Here is a 19,150-nt window from a genome sequence, read left to right on the forward strand (position 1 = left end):
ACTTTACAGCACTCAGCTCCACAAGGTTTTGAGTTCCAAATTTTCTCCTCTTCCTTCTCCTTCCCCCTACCCCCCCAAGATGGCATGCAATCCAGTATAGGTTCTACATATGCCTTCACATTAATCTTATTTTCACAATTGTCAAGTTGTAAAGAATTGTAACCAGTGGAATGAACCATGAGAAAGAAGAAACAAAACCAAAAAAGAGCAAGTAGTTTGCCTCAATCTGCATTCAGACTCCGTAATTCTTTCTCAGGATGTAAGTCTTTCCAGGTTGTAATGAAGTCCTTCTGCTCCTTATTTCTTATAGCACAATAGTATTCCATTAATTGTTCAGCTGTTCCCCAATTGATGGGCATCCCCTTGATTTCCAATTCTTTGCCACCACAAAAAAAGCTCTATAAATATTTTTGTACATATGGGTCCGTTTCCCACTTGTGTGATCTCTTTGGGATACAGCCCTAGAAGTGGTATTGCCGGGTCAAAGGGTATGCACATTTTTATAGCCCTTTGGGCATAGTTCCAAATTGTTCTCCAGAATGGCTGGATCAGTTCACAGCTCCACCAACAATGTAACAGTGTTCCTGTTTTCCCATATCTTCTTCAGCATTGATCATTTTGCTGTTTTGTCATGTTAGCCAGTCTTACAGGAGGGATGTGGTATCTAAGAGTTGTTTTGATTTGCATTTCTCTAATCAACAGTGATTTAGAGCATTTTTATCATATGACTATAGATATCTTTAATTTCTTCCTCTGAAAACTGCCTGTTCATATCCTTTGACTATTTATCAGTTGGGGAATGACTTGTATGCTTATAAATTTGACTCAGTTCCCTATATATTTTAGTGATGAGGCCTTTGTCAGAGACATTGCTTGTAAAAATTCTTTCCCAATTTTCTGCTTCCTTCCTAATCTTGGTTGCACTGGCTTTGTACAACATTTGTTGTTTCTTATAGTATAGTAATATTCTACTACATTCATGTACAACAATTTTAGTAATTCCCCAATTGATGGACTTTATTTCTAGTTCTTTGCTACCCACAAAAATACTGCTATAAATATAGAGGTGTATATTGGGACTTTCTTTTTATCACTGATATCCTTGGAATATATATGATAGTGGAATGTTGCTGTTCTATTTGCTTAATTCCAAATTACATTCTAAAATGATTCACAGTTTCCCCAACAATGCACTAATGTTCCTATCTTTCTATGACTTCTCCAACATTAATTATTCCCATTTTTTTGTCGTCGTTAAACCTCTGGGTTGTTTTGATTTCAATTTTTCTTATGGTTCCATTAGTTTTCAATTCTTTTGTGAACTGTGAACCGTTTGCTCATATCCTTTGACCACTTATCTATTGGTGAATGGTTTTTGGTCTTATCTGTTTCTCTTAAGTTGTTTATCTTGGATACCAAATCATTATCTGAGAAATTATATTTTTTCCATTTGACTCCTTTTCTCTTATCTTAGATGCATTAATTTTGTTTAAGTAGAAACTTTTTAATTTCATGTAATCAAAATTACCTATTTTATCTTTTGTAATTTCCGCTCTCCTTTCTTGAAGAATCTTCTCATTGTTGGGAAAGATATATGATCTTCTAAATATTTTATGATATTTAATATTCAGGTATCCATTTTGAATCTGGAATTAGAATATGGTGTAAGATGTTAATCTGAGCATGATTGTTGCCACGCTGTTTTACAGTTTTCCTAGTAGTACTTATCTAATGGGGATTTCTTTCTTCAATCAATCAATCAATACACATTTATGAAGTGCTCACTGTGTGCCTTGCCTGCGCCAAGCACTAGGGATAAAAGAGGCAAAAGACAGTCTCTGCCCTTGTCAAGGAGCTTACAGTCTCACAGGGGAGACAATATACAAACAAACATAAACAAAACAGGCTCTATACAGGATAAATAGGAAATAATTAATGAAGGGGAAAGCATTAGAATTAAAAGGAGTTGGGACAGGCTTCCTGTAGAAAGTGGGATTTTAGTTGGGAATTAAGGAAGTTCCACGCATGGGATGCTAGCCAGAGAGAATGTCTGGAGCTGAGAGCTGGAGTGTAATTTATGTAATTTATGGTTTGGGGTTTGCCAAACATTGGTTTATTGAGTTTCATTACTTGTGATTCTCTTTTGTCTACTCTATTCCGTTGATCTAGTTCTCTTTTAATCAATACCAAATGGTTTTGATGAATGCTGCTTTATCATATAGAGTAGTATATCTTCTTTTCTTCCAAAGTCACAACAGTCATTAGAAAAATAATTGAAAGTACCACTTATATTTCTTACCCATTTTTTAGATTCATAGAATTTAGATCTGGGAAGGATATTAAAGATAATCTATAACCATCTTATTTTACAAAGGAGTAATCTCAAGTCAAGAAAGATTAAATAATTTGGCCAACGTTGCATAAGCTCTAAATCCAGGTCTTCAGATACCCTCTCTCTCACAAGCATTGCTTTTTCCAATTTACCATGCTGTCTTTCTGTCTTCCGAGAAATATCTTTGATTTCTTCTGATTCTGTTCCCAGATAAATAGAACAAATGGGTAGCAATTAGTGAATTTGAGTGTTTGCAAATTCTTTGGCTTAGACATGCAGCTAAGGAAAGTAGCATGCATTACTGTTTGCCATAGCAGAATTTTTTCCCTCCAAATCTTAAACTGACTAGAGTTCTTTAAGTATTCTAGAACTTCTTTTAAGAATTCTAGATATCATAATAATCATTTTTAAATGCCATAGTTTTCACTGTCATCTTGCTCGGTCATATACACTTTGCTAGGACCATGGAGAGTGCTGTGACACTTTTCCATTTTACAGAGGCTTTTGTGGGGTCTGTTTAAAAAAAGAAAGTTTTTGTTACCTTACCATCTTCTAAGTATTGGTAGATTAAGGTCATTATTCCCAATTTGTAGATCTTGAAAACTAAGGTAGAGAAGTGGTGATATTCTTTCATCATACATAATTACTGTTAGAAGTATAAGTGGAAGCTTGAAAATCCAGATTCCTTATGTAACGAGCTTCTGCTTGGCTGAAACAGTGAAATTTAAACTTTTTGAGAAAAACAGACAAATACTAAATGAGAGCTAACAATATGGCATTGATGACGCCATGTTGTAGCTCCTCTTTCTTTCTCCCTGCCTGCTGTGGCCTGGGCATAAACTGAGATTGAATTTCCATTGTTCTGATTCTTGTCTTCTAGATCCTTAAAGGAAAGGAAGTCCCAACAGGACTCAAGGATGGAAAGAACATCTTCAGTGGCTTATCTACCGGAGAGCCTGGCTTGGCACATCATCGGCAGAAGCGCCTGCAGGATCATGGCAAGGAGAGAAAAGAGCTGTTATCCAAATCAACTCTCCCGGTATGGCCCTCCTCTCTGGAAGAGCCAACAGCTAGTCTTCTGTATATTCCCTCAACAATTGTGGCTTATCCCATACCGTTGACAGAAGTTTTCCTTGCAGCTCAGATTTTATTTGTTAAGCTTATTCTGATTTCTTAGTCATGTAGAAATATTTGATGTTTTTTACTTCATTTTGTACTTGTGAAGGATTGTTTTTGCTGAATTACTTTAAACTGGCTTTTGTTTGACAGTTCATTAGAGAGAATTTTTTATGTCCTCTTTCCTTCCCGTCCCTGCCCCTCCTTTTTTTGACTTGGTTCTTTTCCATGCTGGCATATTATATAATGGTTATGATTGCCAGCTATCACATGTAATGTTTCTATACAGAACTTAGGCAGGACTCCTGTACTGTCCCCACACTTAGTTGGGTTCTAAGGACTCTAGCAGCTCCACCTATTATGTGTATGGTCTGCTCTTGTCAGCAATAAAAACTTTAAATCTTTGACGTCTGTGAGGAATTGGAAGGACAGGGATCTGCATTTTTGACAAATAGATAGTTGAGGAGATAACGAAGGGCAAATGGTATTCTGTTGCACTTAATGCAACAGTGATGTATCACAGTTGGGTGAGAAAAAACAATTGACGTGGGGAAGTGGATCCATGTCACCAGCCATGCAGAGGCTTGTCCAGAACGGCCCATCTTCCTGAATAAAGAAATGACCCCAGGCCTGAAGGAGGTGGGGACAGCTTTAGAAGCCAAGCCTTGAACTCAGCTCTACCTGAGGTTTCCCTTGAGCTATTGGGGGTGGGTTTGTCTGTAAGTATCAGCCTCCTTCCTATCTGGGAGTGTTTCTTTACACTTCAATTAGGGTATCTCTGAAAAGAGCTTTTGAATTTCCAGGGGATACTGGAAGTTTATCACAGCCAGTTTGACTCGGCTGTAGAGTGCATGAAGCAGAGTAATGCTCAGTAAGGCTGGGAAGGTAGGTATGGGCCAGGTTGTGAAGAGCTACAAATAGAGGAGTTGAAAATAGAGTATAGACAGCATGCCTAATGTGGAAATATGTTTAACATGATTGTATATGTATAACCTATATCAGATAGCTTGCCATCTTGGGGAGGAGGGAGAGAGGGAGAAAATTCGGAACTCAAAATTTTACAAAAATGAATGTTGAAAGCTATTTCTACATGTAATTGGAAAAAAAATACTATTAAGGAAAAAATAAAATGGAGTGTAGATCTCCTCTATATCTTACTTATTTAATTTGCTTGAGACAGGGTCCAGAGAAGAAGACAGAAGTTAGTGGCCCAGAGACAGAGCCTTCCCCAGAGCTCCATATTGAACAAGCAGACCTGATTACCAGAGCTTCTGGAGGTGGCATAGAAGGGAGTGGCTTCCGACCCGAGCAGCCTTTCATTGTATTGAGCCAGGAGGAGTATGGAGAACACCACTCTTCCATCATGCATTGCAGGTGAGTAACTGGGCTGGGAACAGCTTAGAGGTGGCAGTGATGGAAAACCAGCCCATTGTCAAGACAGTCTTTATCCCTCTAGCTGGAATTTTCAGTCTGGTGCCTTCAAGGTAGCTAATGGAAGCTGTTACCTGGCATTGCAGGAAGGATGCAGGGATTGACAATGAGAACAGGAAGTTGTGATAATATCCCCAAGATTTTAGAAAAAATAGATGCCTAGGAATCCAGAAATCTTCAGGCCCCATCCTGCAAAGAGAAGGAGTTGAACTGATAGTCTCATGGTTCTGATTTTAATTAGTTACCGCCACTTAATCTAATAGAGAATCATAGAAATCCAGGGTGAGAAGGAACTGTGGTTGTCATGTAGTCCAGTCTTCTCCCAAAGTGTGAGTCCCAGCAAGTGTCATTTTCCTCTATTCGAGACCTTTTACTGAAGGATATTTATTTACTGCTTACAAAGGCAGCATATTCCATTGTTGACAACTCTAACTGAGAGGTAGTATTTCCTTATGTTGAGCCAAAACTGGCATTCTTATGCCAATTGGTCCAATTTCTGCTGTGTAGAGCCAAGCAGAACAAATATAATTCCTTTTTATTTCTGCATGTTAATGGTACTATGTGGCTATTCCCTCCTTCTCTTCTACTTTAGGCTAGAAGAGTCCCAGTGAAATGACCCTCCATTGCCTTCTAGAGAATAGGGTATTGATAGTGAGCACAGAAGAAGCTGTGATTTGGGGGAACAACTCTTTACTCTGTTCATTTGTATTAAGAGCTCTGGGAGAAACCCAGCAGAGTGACTAGTCAAAACTTTTGTTTTCATAGGGTGTATTAGGGATTTTTATTAGGGCTTTGGAATTCTTAGGATCTTAGAATTTAGGATTTTCTTTGTGCTGGATTCTTAAATTTAGATAATTTAAGATATTAAGACATTATTAATTAGATTAGGTATTTTTGAATTTAATCTTCCACTGTGACCTCTAGCAAACACAAAAATGATCTAAGCTTTGTTAGGGAGAATTGTAAGATCAAGGAAGGAGGACGTTGACAATTATATATACTCTTTTTCTCCTTTAGAGTGGATTGCTCTGGGAGGAGAGTTGCTAGCTTAGATGTAGATGGAGTCATCAAGGTGTGGTCATTCAATCCCATCATGCAGACCAAAGCTTCTTCTATTTCCAAGTCACCACTTCTTTCTTTAGAATGGGCCACTAAGCGGGACAGGCTGGTGAGTACCCTTATTACCTGAGTTGCCATTTTTACAGTCTTTGAATTTCCGAAAGCCTTTGTATAGAGCTCTTAAAGTTCACCTCCCTCCTACCTGCTTGCCACTTAGCCATGTAGCTCTAAGTATCCTTGTACCTTTTGGGATCTAGGCTTTGCGACTGTGATAAGAAACAGCCATATCACAGTTGTTACACGTTTTCTTCCCTAAGGGAGGTTAAAGTATCATGTGTCTAGAATTTCCTGGCTGCCATTGTATTCCTGCTGCAGGTATGAGTGGCAGTATGACTATAATACCAGGTCCTATGTCACTAGGACTTGTAATAGGAGCATGGTGGAATGTTAAGGCCAGTCCCCATGGTAGCAAGCTCCTAGAAACCTTTCTGCTGGGGAGGCTGAGGGAATCAGAGTTTGATTGTCAGAATTCTGAGATACAGTGAGGCTCAAGCAGATTGGGTATCTGCACTAAGTCTGGCATCAGTATAGTGAGCTCTTAGGAGTAGGGACCCCCAGACTGCCTGTGAAGGGGTGAGCTGACCTAGGTCAGAAACAGAGCAGGCCAACCTTCTGTGCCCATCAGCAGGGAGATCAGGCTGTCCTGTCCAAGATGGGGGAGGCCCAGTCTTCAAACAAAACAAAAACCCAGTCCTCCCATATGATACTTTTAGTGTCTATTGTATGCGTCTTACTTCCTCCTTTTCTTCACAAGCCCTATTTATTCTTTCCTTGTTCCATCAGTTCATCAGCAATAGGCCTTTTAAGTAGGCCCCTTTTGATTGCTAAGATGGGCGTATTACATAAAGTAATACATAAAGTCCCATTTTACAGTTCCTGTGATTGTAGTTGTCTATCAGATTGACATTGGTTCCCTCTTAATTTTGAAGTTTGTGTTCACGAGGTAGGATTTCCTAAACAGTGAATATGGAATTACCTTTTCCATTTTTTCCTTTTTGATAGGGTAATACCATGTAGTCAAAAATAATTCATTGAAAATACTTAACAAGGTAGTTGTAAATTATAGGAAACAACTTTCACGAACCCTCAACCTTTGTTTCCTCTAAATCTTAAAACTTAACCTACATTGTTTTAAAACAATATCGGGGACAGCCCTAAGCCATTGACTTGTATGTTGTTAGAGTTGTGTTTGCTATCGAGATTGTCTTCTTTTTGAGGTGAGGGACTGTGCCTTCTGTTTCTTTGCTATTTCTCCTAGGATGCTGCATTAAGAGCTCTTCTCAGGTTATAGCAATTTAGGGAAATGGTTTCTGACCCTCAGCTTTGGGGATCATTGATCCCTTAATGGTATCAGAATCAATAGACTGTGAGATAGTGGCTTAGGGGAGAAATAGCCCAACCATAGGCCCTCCCTTCCATACAGGCAGCAAAGTGCCTCAGTAGATAGAGTTCTGGGCCTGGAGTCAGGAAGACCTGAGTTCAGATCTGGCCTCAGACACTTAGCTAGCTGTGTGACCCTGGGCAAGTCACTTATCCTGTTTGCCTTAATCCGCTGGAGAAGGGATTGGCAAGCCACTTCAGTATCCTTGCCAAGAAAGCTTCATGGACAGTATTGGCATGATATGATCCATGGGGTCACAAAGAGTTGGACATACCCTTTGACTACATTGCCTTCATGTCTTCTAGTCCCTTGCTAGATTGGCCTTTTATTTACATTTGAACTATATTTCACTTGTATAGAAATGTTGGGCTAGTGTGGAAGCCGCCTTGAAGCTTTCACTTGCCTGAGATCCACACATGGTCTAGGAAAGGCTGTAAAACACTTAGCAAATGTTATTGACTTTGTTCTTTTTCTTTCTCCTCTTCCACTTTTGACTCACCAGCTTTTACTGGGCAGTGGGGCAGGGACTGTGCGCCTTTACGACACTGAAGCCAAGAAGAATCTCTGTGAGATCAGTATCGATGATGACATGCCTAGGTGAGCAAAGAGCAGCCTCCTTCCCGTTCATGTGTTTGGAGGAAAATGGTCATTTATTTTGCCATCACCTTGACTTCTTAATATATCCCTCCCTACCTGTATCCCTTGTTAAAGAATAAAAAAGATGCATCTCAGCAGAACTAACCTGCACATTAACAATCTGATAGGATGTGCAGTGTTCCACACTGGCAGTCTCCTGCATTTCCAGTGAAGGAAGGGAAGCATCGTTTCTCATCTCTTCTTTGAGAACAAGCTTGCTATTTAATAATTACTGCATTCAGTGTGTGTCTGTCTGTCTGTCTGGGGGGTGGTGCTCCTCATTTATGCTGCATACATTGTTGCATGTATTGTTTTCCTGGTTCAGCTGACTTCGCTCTGTGTCGGTTGATGTCTTTCCCTCCCACGCAGTCCGTTCCAGTTCTGGACAATTCTAATTGTTAGGAACTTTTTCCATAAGGTAACCAAAGTTTCTTTCTAGTAATTTGTACCCATCAGCTTTAGGTCCACCTTCTTTGAGTAAGCAGTACGAGTCTGATCTCTCTTCCACATGACAGTTCTTCACATATTTAAAGGTGATGCCACCCCAAATCTCGTTCTGTTACACTCACACACTGTCCAAGTGATTGCTTTTTTTCTCATTTTTTTGCTACCACAAAAAGTGCTGCTATATTTTGCTGTATATAGTACCTGTATTTCTCTTTTTTGAGCCTCTTTCGCCTAGTCATTCTTTTTAAAAAATATGTTATTCATACCTTTTCCAATGTATCCACCCCCTTTCCAAAAATCCATCCCTTATAACAAAGAATAAAAAAGGAAGAAAACAGTTCAGTAAACCTAACCAGCACATTGAAAGAGTAACATTGGTAGCCTACCGCATCCTCAGTCCCCTATCTCCACAGAGAAGTGTGGGAAGTACTGTTTTATACCTCTCCTTTGAGGCCAGGCTTGGTCACTGTAACTTCACAGAAGCAGCTTTGATCGTTTTGTTGGCTCTTTCCATTTGTATTATTGTTGTCTTTGTTTATGTTGTTTTCTTGGTTTTGCTTCAGTTGTATAAGCCTTCCCATGTTTTCATGTATTCGTATTCATTGTTTCTTATAGTGTTATAGTGGCCATCCCCCAATAAAGGGGCATGTACTTTATTTCCAGTTCTTTGCTATTAATGCTTATCTATATTTTAGTTTGTGTGGAAGCATTCTTCTTATCATTGGCCTTTTAACAATTTTGTTTTAATTATAGTTTATTTCTTTAATCAATAAAATATCTGCCTTTTAACCTTCCCTTCCATCTGCCACCCCAGCCACCTAGAACAGTGAAAGAAAAGCAAAACATCTGTTACAAATATGTATAGTAAAGCAAAACAAATTTGTATGTTGGCTGTATCCAAAAAAGAGAGATGTCATTCTGGACCCTGAGACCTTCCTTTCTATTAGGAAGTGGGTAGCAGAGTTCCTAATTCTTTCAAAGTTGTTTATCCTTACCATGTCATTGTTATTGCATAAATTATTCTCCTGGTTCTGTTCACTTCACTCTTTCATCATTTCTTAAATCACAATAATATTCTTTTACCTTTATATACCATAACTTGTAGCTATTCTCCATTCACTGTTAAGGAAATAATTTGGGAATCAGGTCTTCATAATATAGGCATCCATTCCTCTACACCTAATCTGGGATAATAGGATCTGGCTGTCTTAGAAGCAGGGGAATTACAGAATCTCAAAACTGGAAGGGACCCCAGAGATTTTCAAGTTCCATCCTTTTGTCTACATAGCATCCCAACAGGTGGCTCTCTGGCTTCTCCTTGAAGATATCCCATGACTGGGAACGCATGTAACCCCAAAGGCAATCCATCCCAGTTCTGGACAACTCTAATTGTTAGGAAGTTTCTTCTTAAGGTAACCAAAATCTCCTTCTGGTGATTTGTACACATTAGTTTCTCCACAGTTCCTTTAAAGAAAAGATAGTTTTAGTCAGTGTTCTGCTCATTTTGCATTGCATCACTTTGTATGAAGTTTTATTTTTTTATGTCCCTATAATATTCTATTACATGACTGTACTATAACTTTTCTAGCCATTCACCCAAATATTGTCTCTGAAAAGTACTTCCAATTGTCTTGTATTACAGAAGATCCAGTTATTAATTTTTCTGTATTGCTAGTTCTCCTTTTACCTTTCTATGAATTTTTTAGGATCAAATTCAGTGGAATTGCTGGGTCAAAAGGTATGATCAGTCAGTCCTTTTGAATATTACCAATGTTGCTCCTCATAACCCACCTCTTTTTATAAGAAGTCACAAACCAGCCTTTGAGTAAGCTAGCCTGACCCTAGCTTACAAAATCCACTTTATTTCCCTTTTTGAAAACTGGGACATTTCGAGTCTCTCCAGTCCTACTGTACCTTTCCTGTTTGCCAAAACAAACATCAGAAGCAGTGATTTAGCAATCATATTTGCAAATTCAGTCTCCTGAGATTAGGTCAGTTGGTCAGGTGACTGGAACTTATTTAGGGTAGTCAGCAGCTCTCTTGCTATCTTGGGTTTCAGTTCCAGGAACCATTTTTGTTGTACCTTTCCCAGTCTGAAGATCCTTTTCTTTGATATTGAAAAGTAAAGCAAAATAGGAGTGGCATTCTTCCTGCCTTCTTTTCATTGTTCATTATCGTCCTGGGCTCTCATCACCATTGACCCTCCTCTTGCCACTGAGAGTGGCTTCTTTAAAAAGACACTTTTTATTGTCTTTCTCATTTATCACAAGCCTCAGCTCATACTGGTCATAGGACATTGCAACTCGTTTTTATTTCTCAAATGTCTGCCCTTGTTTAAATACCCTTTTATAATGTAAGTCTTGATGAGATTCTTGCTCATCCAAATTGATCTTCTCTCTAGATGCCTCTCCTTTTTGAATTCATTTTTGAGTCTCCCACCTCTTTCAAGTTGATTTCTCTTTTTAGAGACTCTGTCCATGGAATCCTGTCAGTCTCTGAACTCTTTGAGATCTGTTCTTTTAAAGTTCAAGGTGCAAATCAAACTATGCTTGGCATTTTCATAGCCTCTAAGGTGGCATGGACTTTGCCATCATGGTTCCTGTTATTTCAATTTCCCTAAACAATTCTTTTTCTTACTAATAATGGTCAGATTCAGAATAGTAGTGCCTTGAATTCTTTTCTTTTCTGTTTGAAAGATCTTTTGTGGGTGAGGAATCTGACAGAGCTTGTTCTTTGTAGGATCCTGTCACTTGCCTGTAGCCCCAGTGGGACCTCCTTCGTCTGCTCAGCTGCAGCCCCTAGCCTCATTTCACAGATGGACTATGCAGCACTGGACAGTGGCATCAAAGGCATGAACCAGGTTCCTGGCAAGCTTTTGCTGTGGGACACTAAAACCATGAAGCAGCAGGTACGTACATGGCTCTTTCCCTGGGTGTCTCAGCAGCCTCTCAGTAATGTCTGCAGCTATGGCAGAGCCATAGGCAGGGAATTAGCAGACTTTGATGGCAGTAAGCGTGGCAGTATTACTCCTTATGACAATTAGTAGGTTGCCTTATTTAGGTTCGAGTTCTTGTGTTCCTAAACAGGAACAAACAGCTGGTTTCATAATGATTTAGTATTTGTTAATGTTCCGAAACTGTGAAAGAATTCTATGGGCTGAGAATGTACGTAAATATTAAAGTATATCTTAAGGTCAGACTTGTAGTAACTTTACTCATTTAGAAGTCAGCCACAAACCTGGAAGTACAAAAAAACAGTATATCTGATGTAGAACTGTATGTAAGTTAAAGTAGAAGTAATTAACAGCAGCAAGAAGTGAAAGGGAATTTTGCTGGAAGATACAGAACTATAAGAAGCATACAAAAGAATTATAAAATTATAGAAATCTAGGGTCATTTAGAATAAAAAGGGACAGGCAGCTCTATACTTAATGGTCCTTGAGGATTTCATTGTATGACAGCCTACTACAATAACTGTTACAAATATTGATTTGACTCATCAAGAAAAGTTTAAATGAAGTTCAGTGTAATCTGTTTAGGAAAGCAGGAAAGGAGCCAGTTCATTTGAGGAAGATGTCTTCCTATAGAATTTTGGAGCTTAAAGGGAGTAAGCTTAGGGATTTGAAAAATTCACTTATTTGGCATGTCCCATTTTCTTGACTTCACTAGATAAATGAGGTATTAATATGACTAAGCAATCCCTAGCTTTAAAATGACTTGTTTTCCAGATGTTCATTTTTAAACCAGTTTGGAATTTTGGAAATACTTTCTCAAAGAAACAAAATTATAAACCATTAGTTCACAGGCTAGCCCACAAAGACCTTATAATTGAAATATATAAAGTGAAATTTGCAATGAAAAATAGTAGAAAATAATATTCTTGCAGATGTAGAGTGTTTCAGTTACCTTTGGGACCGAATGAATGGCTTTTGTGAGTTGGTCTGGAAACTTATAACCATTTATAGTGTTCCTTTCAGAAAACGTGTGTTTTGCTATGTGGTAAGGAAGAAATTTTATAGGGGTTCTGGTAACATACTCCCTCTCTGCTCTGGCGAGAATATGACAAACTGTTGGTATTATGTATGAGATATTCATGAGTTGTGAAGTGCCTACACTGAGACATGCTGTGACAAAAGGTGGCAGATGAATTATCAGTGTTCTTGCCCTGTTGGGAATCTGATTTTATCTTAAGTGAGTGTCTTAGCGCCGAGAGTTTTGGCTCTGACGCTTTCTCAGGGTCATACAGCTGGTAAGCCAAAAAAGTAAGATTACTTTCTCCCCCTTTATTTTGTAAGAGAACTCACTATCATAGTCATAGAATTCTTAAGACTATAGCATTCAGAAAAGGGAAAAATGAATTAGTAGTATATAATTTCCTTCTCCAGATGTTTTTAAAACATAGTAGTAGAGCACAAGCTTTGTAAGGGACTTTAATCTTTATTTCTGTATCTCCTTTTTCTAGAATAAAGTAGATAACATTTAAAAATAGTCATTGAACTGTCTAGAATATAATATTCTATGCCCTCATCCATGCGTCTTGGTTTCCCTAGCTTCTTTCAAGTCTAAGCTCAGGCCCTACCTTCTGCAGGAGGGTGGGGGTGGGGTGTGTGTGTGTGTGTGTGTGTGTGTGTGTGTCTCCCCTCTTCTTCTCCTTCTCTTTCTCCTCCCCCCTTCGCTGCCAGTGCCTTCTCCTTTCAGATCACTCTGTAGACAGCTTGAATATACTAATTATCTACATGCTGTCTCTATAACAAATGTTTGATTCCTGAATCTGCTACTTACAGCTTATAACAACGTATGTTAGGCCAGTCACTTAGTGTCTGAAGGCCACAGTTTCCTCGATGGTAGAGTAATGAGGTTGGATTATATGACCTCCAAGGTCTCTTTCTAGCTCCAAATCTCTGATCCTGGGTATTATCTGATGTGAATGTTCTATGACAGATGTTTGAGAGTCTCAGGAAAGGTGTAGTCATCACAGTATAGAAACTAGTTACAGTATAATTCGCAATCAGAACTTTGTTTGGCCAGTGCAATGATACTAAATGCTGAGAGGGAGCACCAAGCCGCATCCAAGTGCCTCACTCAGCAGCTTGTACGCTGTACTTGGGAGAGCAGTAGGTTGCTAGGGTCAAACTGACACCTACTGATGGCTCTTTCTTACAGCTCCAGTTCTCCCTGGATCCAGACCCCATTGCTATTAATTGTACTGCTTTCAACCACAATGGGAATTTGCTGGTCACAGGGGCAGCTGATGGCGCCATTCGGCTCTTTGGTGAGTAGTTCTGTTCAAGAGATTCACGTCTTCATTGCCTCAGAGAAGTCACTTGGTCTCTGGGTCCATGAGGATGCAAGCACAATCAAGACTGAATCTGTGGGGCTGGAGTAAGATCCGAGTGCTTTTTGGCCTATGTGCTTTTGCACAGTAGCTTATTGGGATAAGCTTTTTTTTTTTAATCATGGTTAACATCCATGTGATCAGTGTCAGGGGAGGAGTTGAGAGGTAGTGAGGGTTACTGCTTCTTCCATTTGGGCTTCTCATGGATTGCTTGGGTGTCAGCTGATCTGTGACCCAGCGAGATACATACATTTGGCCCTAAAGCTGAGAGTGGTGCTATTTTACCCACTTGTGCTTGGGGTGGGTGGGGTACACTAGCTCATATCTCCTCTACGTAAATTTGTTTCATACAGAAGAAGAGAAGGCAGAATAGCAAAGTACAAGAGAAGGTATGGGTCTACTTGGTGGTTCATTGTTTAATTGTATTTTTGACAGTTTTTCAGGCTGAAGAGACATCTCAACTCTTAGCTCCCAGCTATTCATAGCTTCATAAGGCCCCTCCTCCTAGGTACATGAGTTTCCCAGCTTCTCCCATTCAGGAAGGGGCAGTAGACTATCACTGACTAATAACAAAGTACTTGGTTGTTGAACTTGGAGTGAGAAGTCTTGCGTCTGAGTCTCAGCTCTGACGTTACTGTGACCTACAAAATGACCTCCAGTTTTAACATTCTTTGGTCAAGAAGCAGACAGTGGAGCAGAACTAGTGAGCAGGGTCCTGAGACCAGCTTTTTACACTTTGTACTGGGAAGGAGGTTCTCTGGAGTAATGGATGCTCTAGTTAATTCAAACTAAAGAGTTAGAAAATATAACCAATTAATTATAAAAGGCTTGGGACCATTGAATATAAGGGGAATTCTGTAACTTGTTTTCTCAGATATGCAGCAGCATGAGTGTGCTATGAGTTGGAAAGCCCATAGTGGGGAGGTCTATTCTGTGGAATTTAGCTACGACGAGAACACTGTGTACAGCATTGGAGAGGATGGGAAGGTAGGTTGGATTTGAAATATTCCTTAGGTAAAAACCTGCTTGTCATGGCTCCAGGAAATTTTATTTAGTGTCAGGAGTTTTCTCTCCTCACTGGCATGGGTTCTCTTGGATTCTAAAGGTTAGCATTTGCTTCCTTCCTGGTTTGCTTCCCTCCTCTTCAGTAGGAAGTGGCCCATATCACTGTAGGTGGCAAGGATGGGAGTGGATGGTAGGAATCGAGAGGCTGCAGGTTAGCGTCTAACATGATAGTTCTGTGAAGAGATTCACATAATTCTCTTTGTACTGCTGTTTCCCTCCCATACGCTTCCAAAGTCCCTGAAACATTTTTTATATACCATATTTCACTTCTGAGGGCCAAGGCTTTAGAAAGGAGATGGACTTACTGAATTGGGCTTCCCCTTTAGCTGGAATAACACCGGAGCTACTTCTGGCGGCTCTGATGATCTCTGTGCTTCTGGTGCCAGATGCTCTTTATTTAAATAGCTTTAGTGACATTTTTTTTTTGTTTTTTACATTATCTGTATTTCCCACTATATCCTTCTCCTCTTTCCCCTGCTCCTTCCCAGGGTCCTATCTTCTAATAAAGAACCTAAAAAAAAAGAGGAAGGGGAAAAAAAGTCAGCAAAACTAACCAGTGTAATTGAAAATATCTGCCATGTGCAGTGACCTACACCCATCTTCCCCTGCCTCTCTGGAGGAATCAGGGGAGGTGTTTTCCCATCTCTCTTCTTTAGGCCCGAGCTTAGTCATGATACTTTGGCACCATTCAGTTTTGGTTATTTAGTTGTTCTTTCCATCCCCGTTGTTATAGTCATCATGTAGATTGTTTTCCAGGGTTCTGCTTCATTTTATGGCTACTTGTTAATCAGCAGTTTTCTTGTTCTTTTGTAATTCCAGTTTATTCAGTGGAACATCCACAAGAGTGGCCAGAAAGTGTCTGAATATTCCCTCCCCATGGATGCCACAGGCCCCTTTGTGTTGTCAGGTTACAGTGGATACAAGCAAGTCCAGATTCCACGGGGTCGTCTCTTTGCTTTTGATTCTGAGGGAAATTACATGCTGACTTGTTCTGCTACAGGGGGAATCATCTATAAGGTAACAAGGCTGAAGCGGTAATTCCTGAGTGTTTCTCTTGAAGACCTCAAAGATCCTTCCAGCTCTGAATCTCCCCTTTGGTGATCTTGTGGGTGAATGGGTGCTCTTTATCTGGATTTCTGCCTCACCTGGTATTTGAGTTTTGCCTCCTGCCTCAATGCTTGGTACTTCCGGGGTTCTTCTTTGTATAGGAGCCATTCTGCCCATGTCTTTTGATTTGTCTGGGATTGTGAGGAAGAGAGAGTGTGTGTTCCTCCTGCAAAGCTGAGACAGCGTCATGTGGTGGAAAGTACTTTGGGCTAATGGCCATCCCTAACTAGCAGCTGCCTGACCCTGGGCAAAGGAATGTCAGTAAGGAAAAAATGAAAGTAGTTGGGCAAAGTTTGTTGGAAACAAAGTCCTAGACAAATGAGACATTATGTTACTTTCATAAATCAACCTGGTATAGGCTCCTTAACAACATGGGCCCTGATGTTTATAAACACGTAACAATCTTTTACCAGGATAGAAATCTCCTGATGACGTGACAAGTGCTAGAGTGAGTTTTTCCTGAATTGTTACCAAAGCGTGATACACCTCCTATTTTGTAAGATAAAATCCATTTAAGCTAGAAGCAATAATCCTTTATTGTTGGAGGGAGGGAGGTGACAGTTTATATCTAATCTAGTCAGCCAAACCAAAGTACTTAGGGATCCAGGCATGCATATCCTTGCTCAGGTTAAGGATGCCTCCTCACAATCTAAATAAGGTTTGACAGTTTAAAGTGAGCTGTCCTACTTTTCTCTAAAGGTTTCTTCATTTCCAGTGGCATTCCATTCCAGAGTTCTCCTATTTATTTGTCTCTTTTTTCTTGTCTTCCTTTGCAGTTGAGCAGTGATGAGAAAGTCCTGGAGAGCTGCCTGAGCCTTGGGGGTCACAGAGCCCCAGTGGTCACAGTAGACTGGTGCACAGCCATGGACTGTGGGACTTGCCTTACTGCTTCCATGGATGGCAAGATCAAGCTGACAACCCTGCTGGCTCAGAAGTTCTGACGGGGCACTAAGCCAGGGAAGCATTACAGAATGCTTATGCAATCAGTATTAGCATGAGATTGAGATCACCAACTGAGAGAGAGGAGACAGAGAGAGACTGGCAGGTTTATTACGATAAATTGTCAGCTAGCTGGGGAACCATGGGGAGCAGGAGGTCAGAAAACTATTGGTCCTGGATACTCACAGACTCTGATGTTGCCCTGAGCTCCCACTGGACTGTGGCAAGTGGCTCAAGAAGACACATTTCTGGTGACTTTTGCTCTGGCTTCTGTAGACCTTGACAGTATTTTGTGTATAGACAGTTATTTTAAGTAAGTGGACCTTTCTGCAAACCACTACATAAAGTAATTTTTACGTAATGCAGATTTGCCCATGGATGTGGGGAGGGGAGGCAGAGGAGCAGGAATGGGGCTTGAGCACCTGTGGGGGAAGGGAGCCAACACACAGTTCAAGGACACATGGGGTTCAGAGACAGAGAAGTGAGAGCAGGAGGAGGAACATGCCAAGGCCAGCTATGTGAGGGCCTGGCAGGAACCAAGAGGGAGAACCCTTGGGGGGCAGACAAGTGGGGTCTGGACATGAACACAGACGGGAGAGGATAGGTGACATGCGGGGTGCTACCCAAGTGGGGATGGACAGAAGACAGATAGATTGGGGACACGTGGGTAGTTGGAACATAGCAAAGATTTTCTGTCTTGGCACCAAGTGTGGCACTGGTAGTGTCTGTGTGTCCTACTTTCACTTGGAGGATTGGGTGGTTGGGTTTTTTTGGGGGGGTGGAGGGGAGTGAGATGGGAGGCCAGAACTCAGAGCCAGGGAACAGGAGCAGAGAGACAGAGAGAGAGCATAGTTCTGTACAGTCGACTTAACGCAGGGGTTTTTTTTGGAATGTGGACTTCTTTCAAAATTCTTTAAAGCCAAATTTGCATAATGCGAATTCATGTAAAGCAAGAACTGTCTGTATATTTACACATTTCTTTTCTCCTCCCTTTCTTAAAAGAATATTGTCCTCACTGTGGTCTTTCTATAGAAGTGTTGATGAAAAAGAAACTACTTCTGTAACTCTCTCTTTCAGGTGACACTTGGTTGTGATCCCTTTAGATTATTCAGAAAGCAGAAGCATTGTCTTGGGAGCTTAATTGTCTCCTTACCTCCCCAGATAGAAGAATTAAGATGAAGCATAGTAGTGCAGTGTAGCTGTTAGTGCTGGATTTGAAATCAGCAGGATGGAAGTTCAGTCCTGCCTCTGATGTTTATCTCTGTGTGACCCTGGGCAAGTCACTCCAAGCCTCTGGCAACTCTAAACCTTATCTACTAGCTTACAGACTAGTGGCAATCTATATTAGTGGAGGATTTCACACACTGATGAAATCTCAGGTGTTTAAATATGTGTTACTTAAACAGTAAGCTTTCCATAGTATCTGTCAGACTAAAGAGGTTTGAGGTGTTGGTTTATTAGAGGCGAGGCTGTTTATGTAACTCACAATCTATAATTCTTACTCAGTTGGTCTTCATTCCACATATGCATCTATCTACGTATGTGTTCTCTATCCCACTTATTCTGGACCATCCTAGACGAAAGGTTTATTTTTCTGCCCAGAAACTTTGAGGGGATGTGTTTTCCTCTTCTGTGGGAAAGAGATGTATAGCAGATCTGAGGTGGAGCTAAGACCTTTGCTTTTAGCATATCTCTAGCAGACTGTGGTATCTGTTTTCCCAGGATGTTCCTGGGAAATTTCCTCTTGATTGTTGTCTTATACTTGCTGTCTCATAAGGATGAATAGCACTAGAACGTGGATCTTGATTCTTCTAACCCCACCCTGTCTCCTGTGTGCAGATAGAAGAGTATTGCCTTTCCCCATGTGCATTTGAAGGAATAGAGAAAGATGGTGACTTGCCCAGGTTGTGAAATTTGGTGGTAGAGCTCAGATTAGAAGCCAGATTTCTTGTTGCCCAGGTACTGGTACTATAATTTAACAACTAACAAGCATTAAGCACTTCTGATACATGTCTTTGAATTCTGTGCTCCTTAGGCAGGCTCACAGTCCCTTCATATGCTAACGGTAGAAAATAGCTCTCTCCTCCTCTTCCATAGCCTGTGGGGGGGGTGGAGGGGGGAACAGCCCTTTGGCACTGTTGTCATAGCTAATTCAGTGAGGAGGAGAGTCAGCAGGTCTGGAACTTGTATAGATAGCTGATGAAATAGAACTGATAATAATAGCATCTATAAAATGTTAAGGT

General features: G+C 40.4%; 1 protein-coding gene across 2 annotated transcripts in view; it reads left to right on the forward strand.

Annotated features, from left to right (window-relative positions):
* Positions 1-17,268, forward strand: part of WDR91 (WD repeat domain 91) — a 30,584-nt gene extending 13,316 nt beyond the window's left edge. For both annotated transcript variants that reach the window (XM_036760429.1, XM_036760430.1), the window contains 9 exons: positions 3,213-3,371; positions 4,629-4,822; positions 5,897-6,047; positions 7,882-7,976; positions 11,202-11,370; positions 13,625-13,733; positions 14,671-14,783; positions 15,681-15,878; positions 16,745-17,268. In XM_036760429.1, coding sequence (XP_036616324.1) covers positions 3,213-3,371; positions 4,629-4,822; positions 5,897-6,047; positions 7,882-7,976; positions 11,202-11,370; positions 13,625-13,733; positions 14,671-14,783; positions 15,681-15,878; positions 16,745-16,909 — 1,353 coding nt within the window. In that variant the 3' untranslated portion in view covers positions 16,910-17,268. The remainder of the gene's footprint in view (positions 1-3,212; positions 3,372-4,628; positions 4,823-5,896; positions 6,048-7,881; positions 7,977-11,201; positions 11,371-13,624; positions 13,734-14,670; positions 14,784-15,680; positions 15,879-16,744) is intronic.
* Positions 17,269-19,150: the final 1,882 nt, after the last annotated feature.

Source organism: Trichosurus vulpecula, chromosome 5, assembly GCF_011100635.1.
Source record: "Trichosurus vulpecula isolate mTriVul1 chromosome 5, mTriVul1.pri, whole genome shotgun sequence".
In the NCBI taxonomy this organism is placed as follows: Eukaryota; Metazoa; Chordata; class Mammalia; order Diprotodontia; family Phalangeridae; genus Trichosurus; species Trichosurus vulpecula.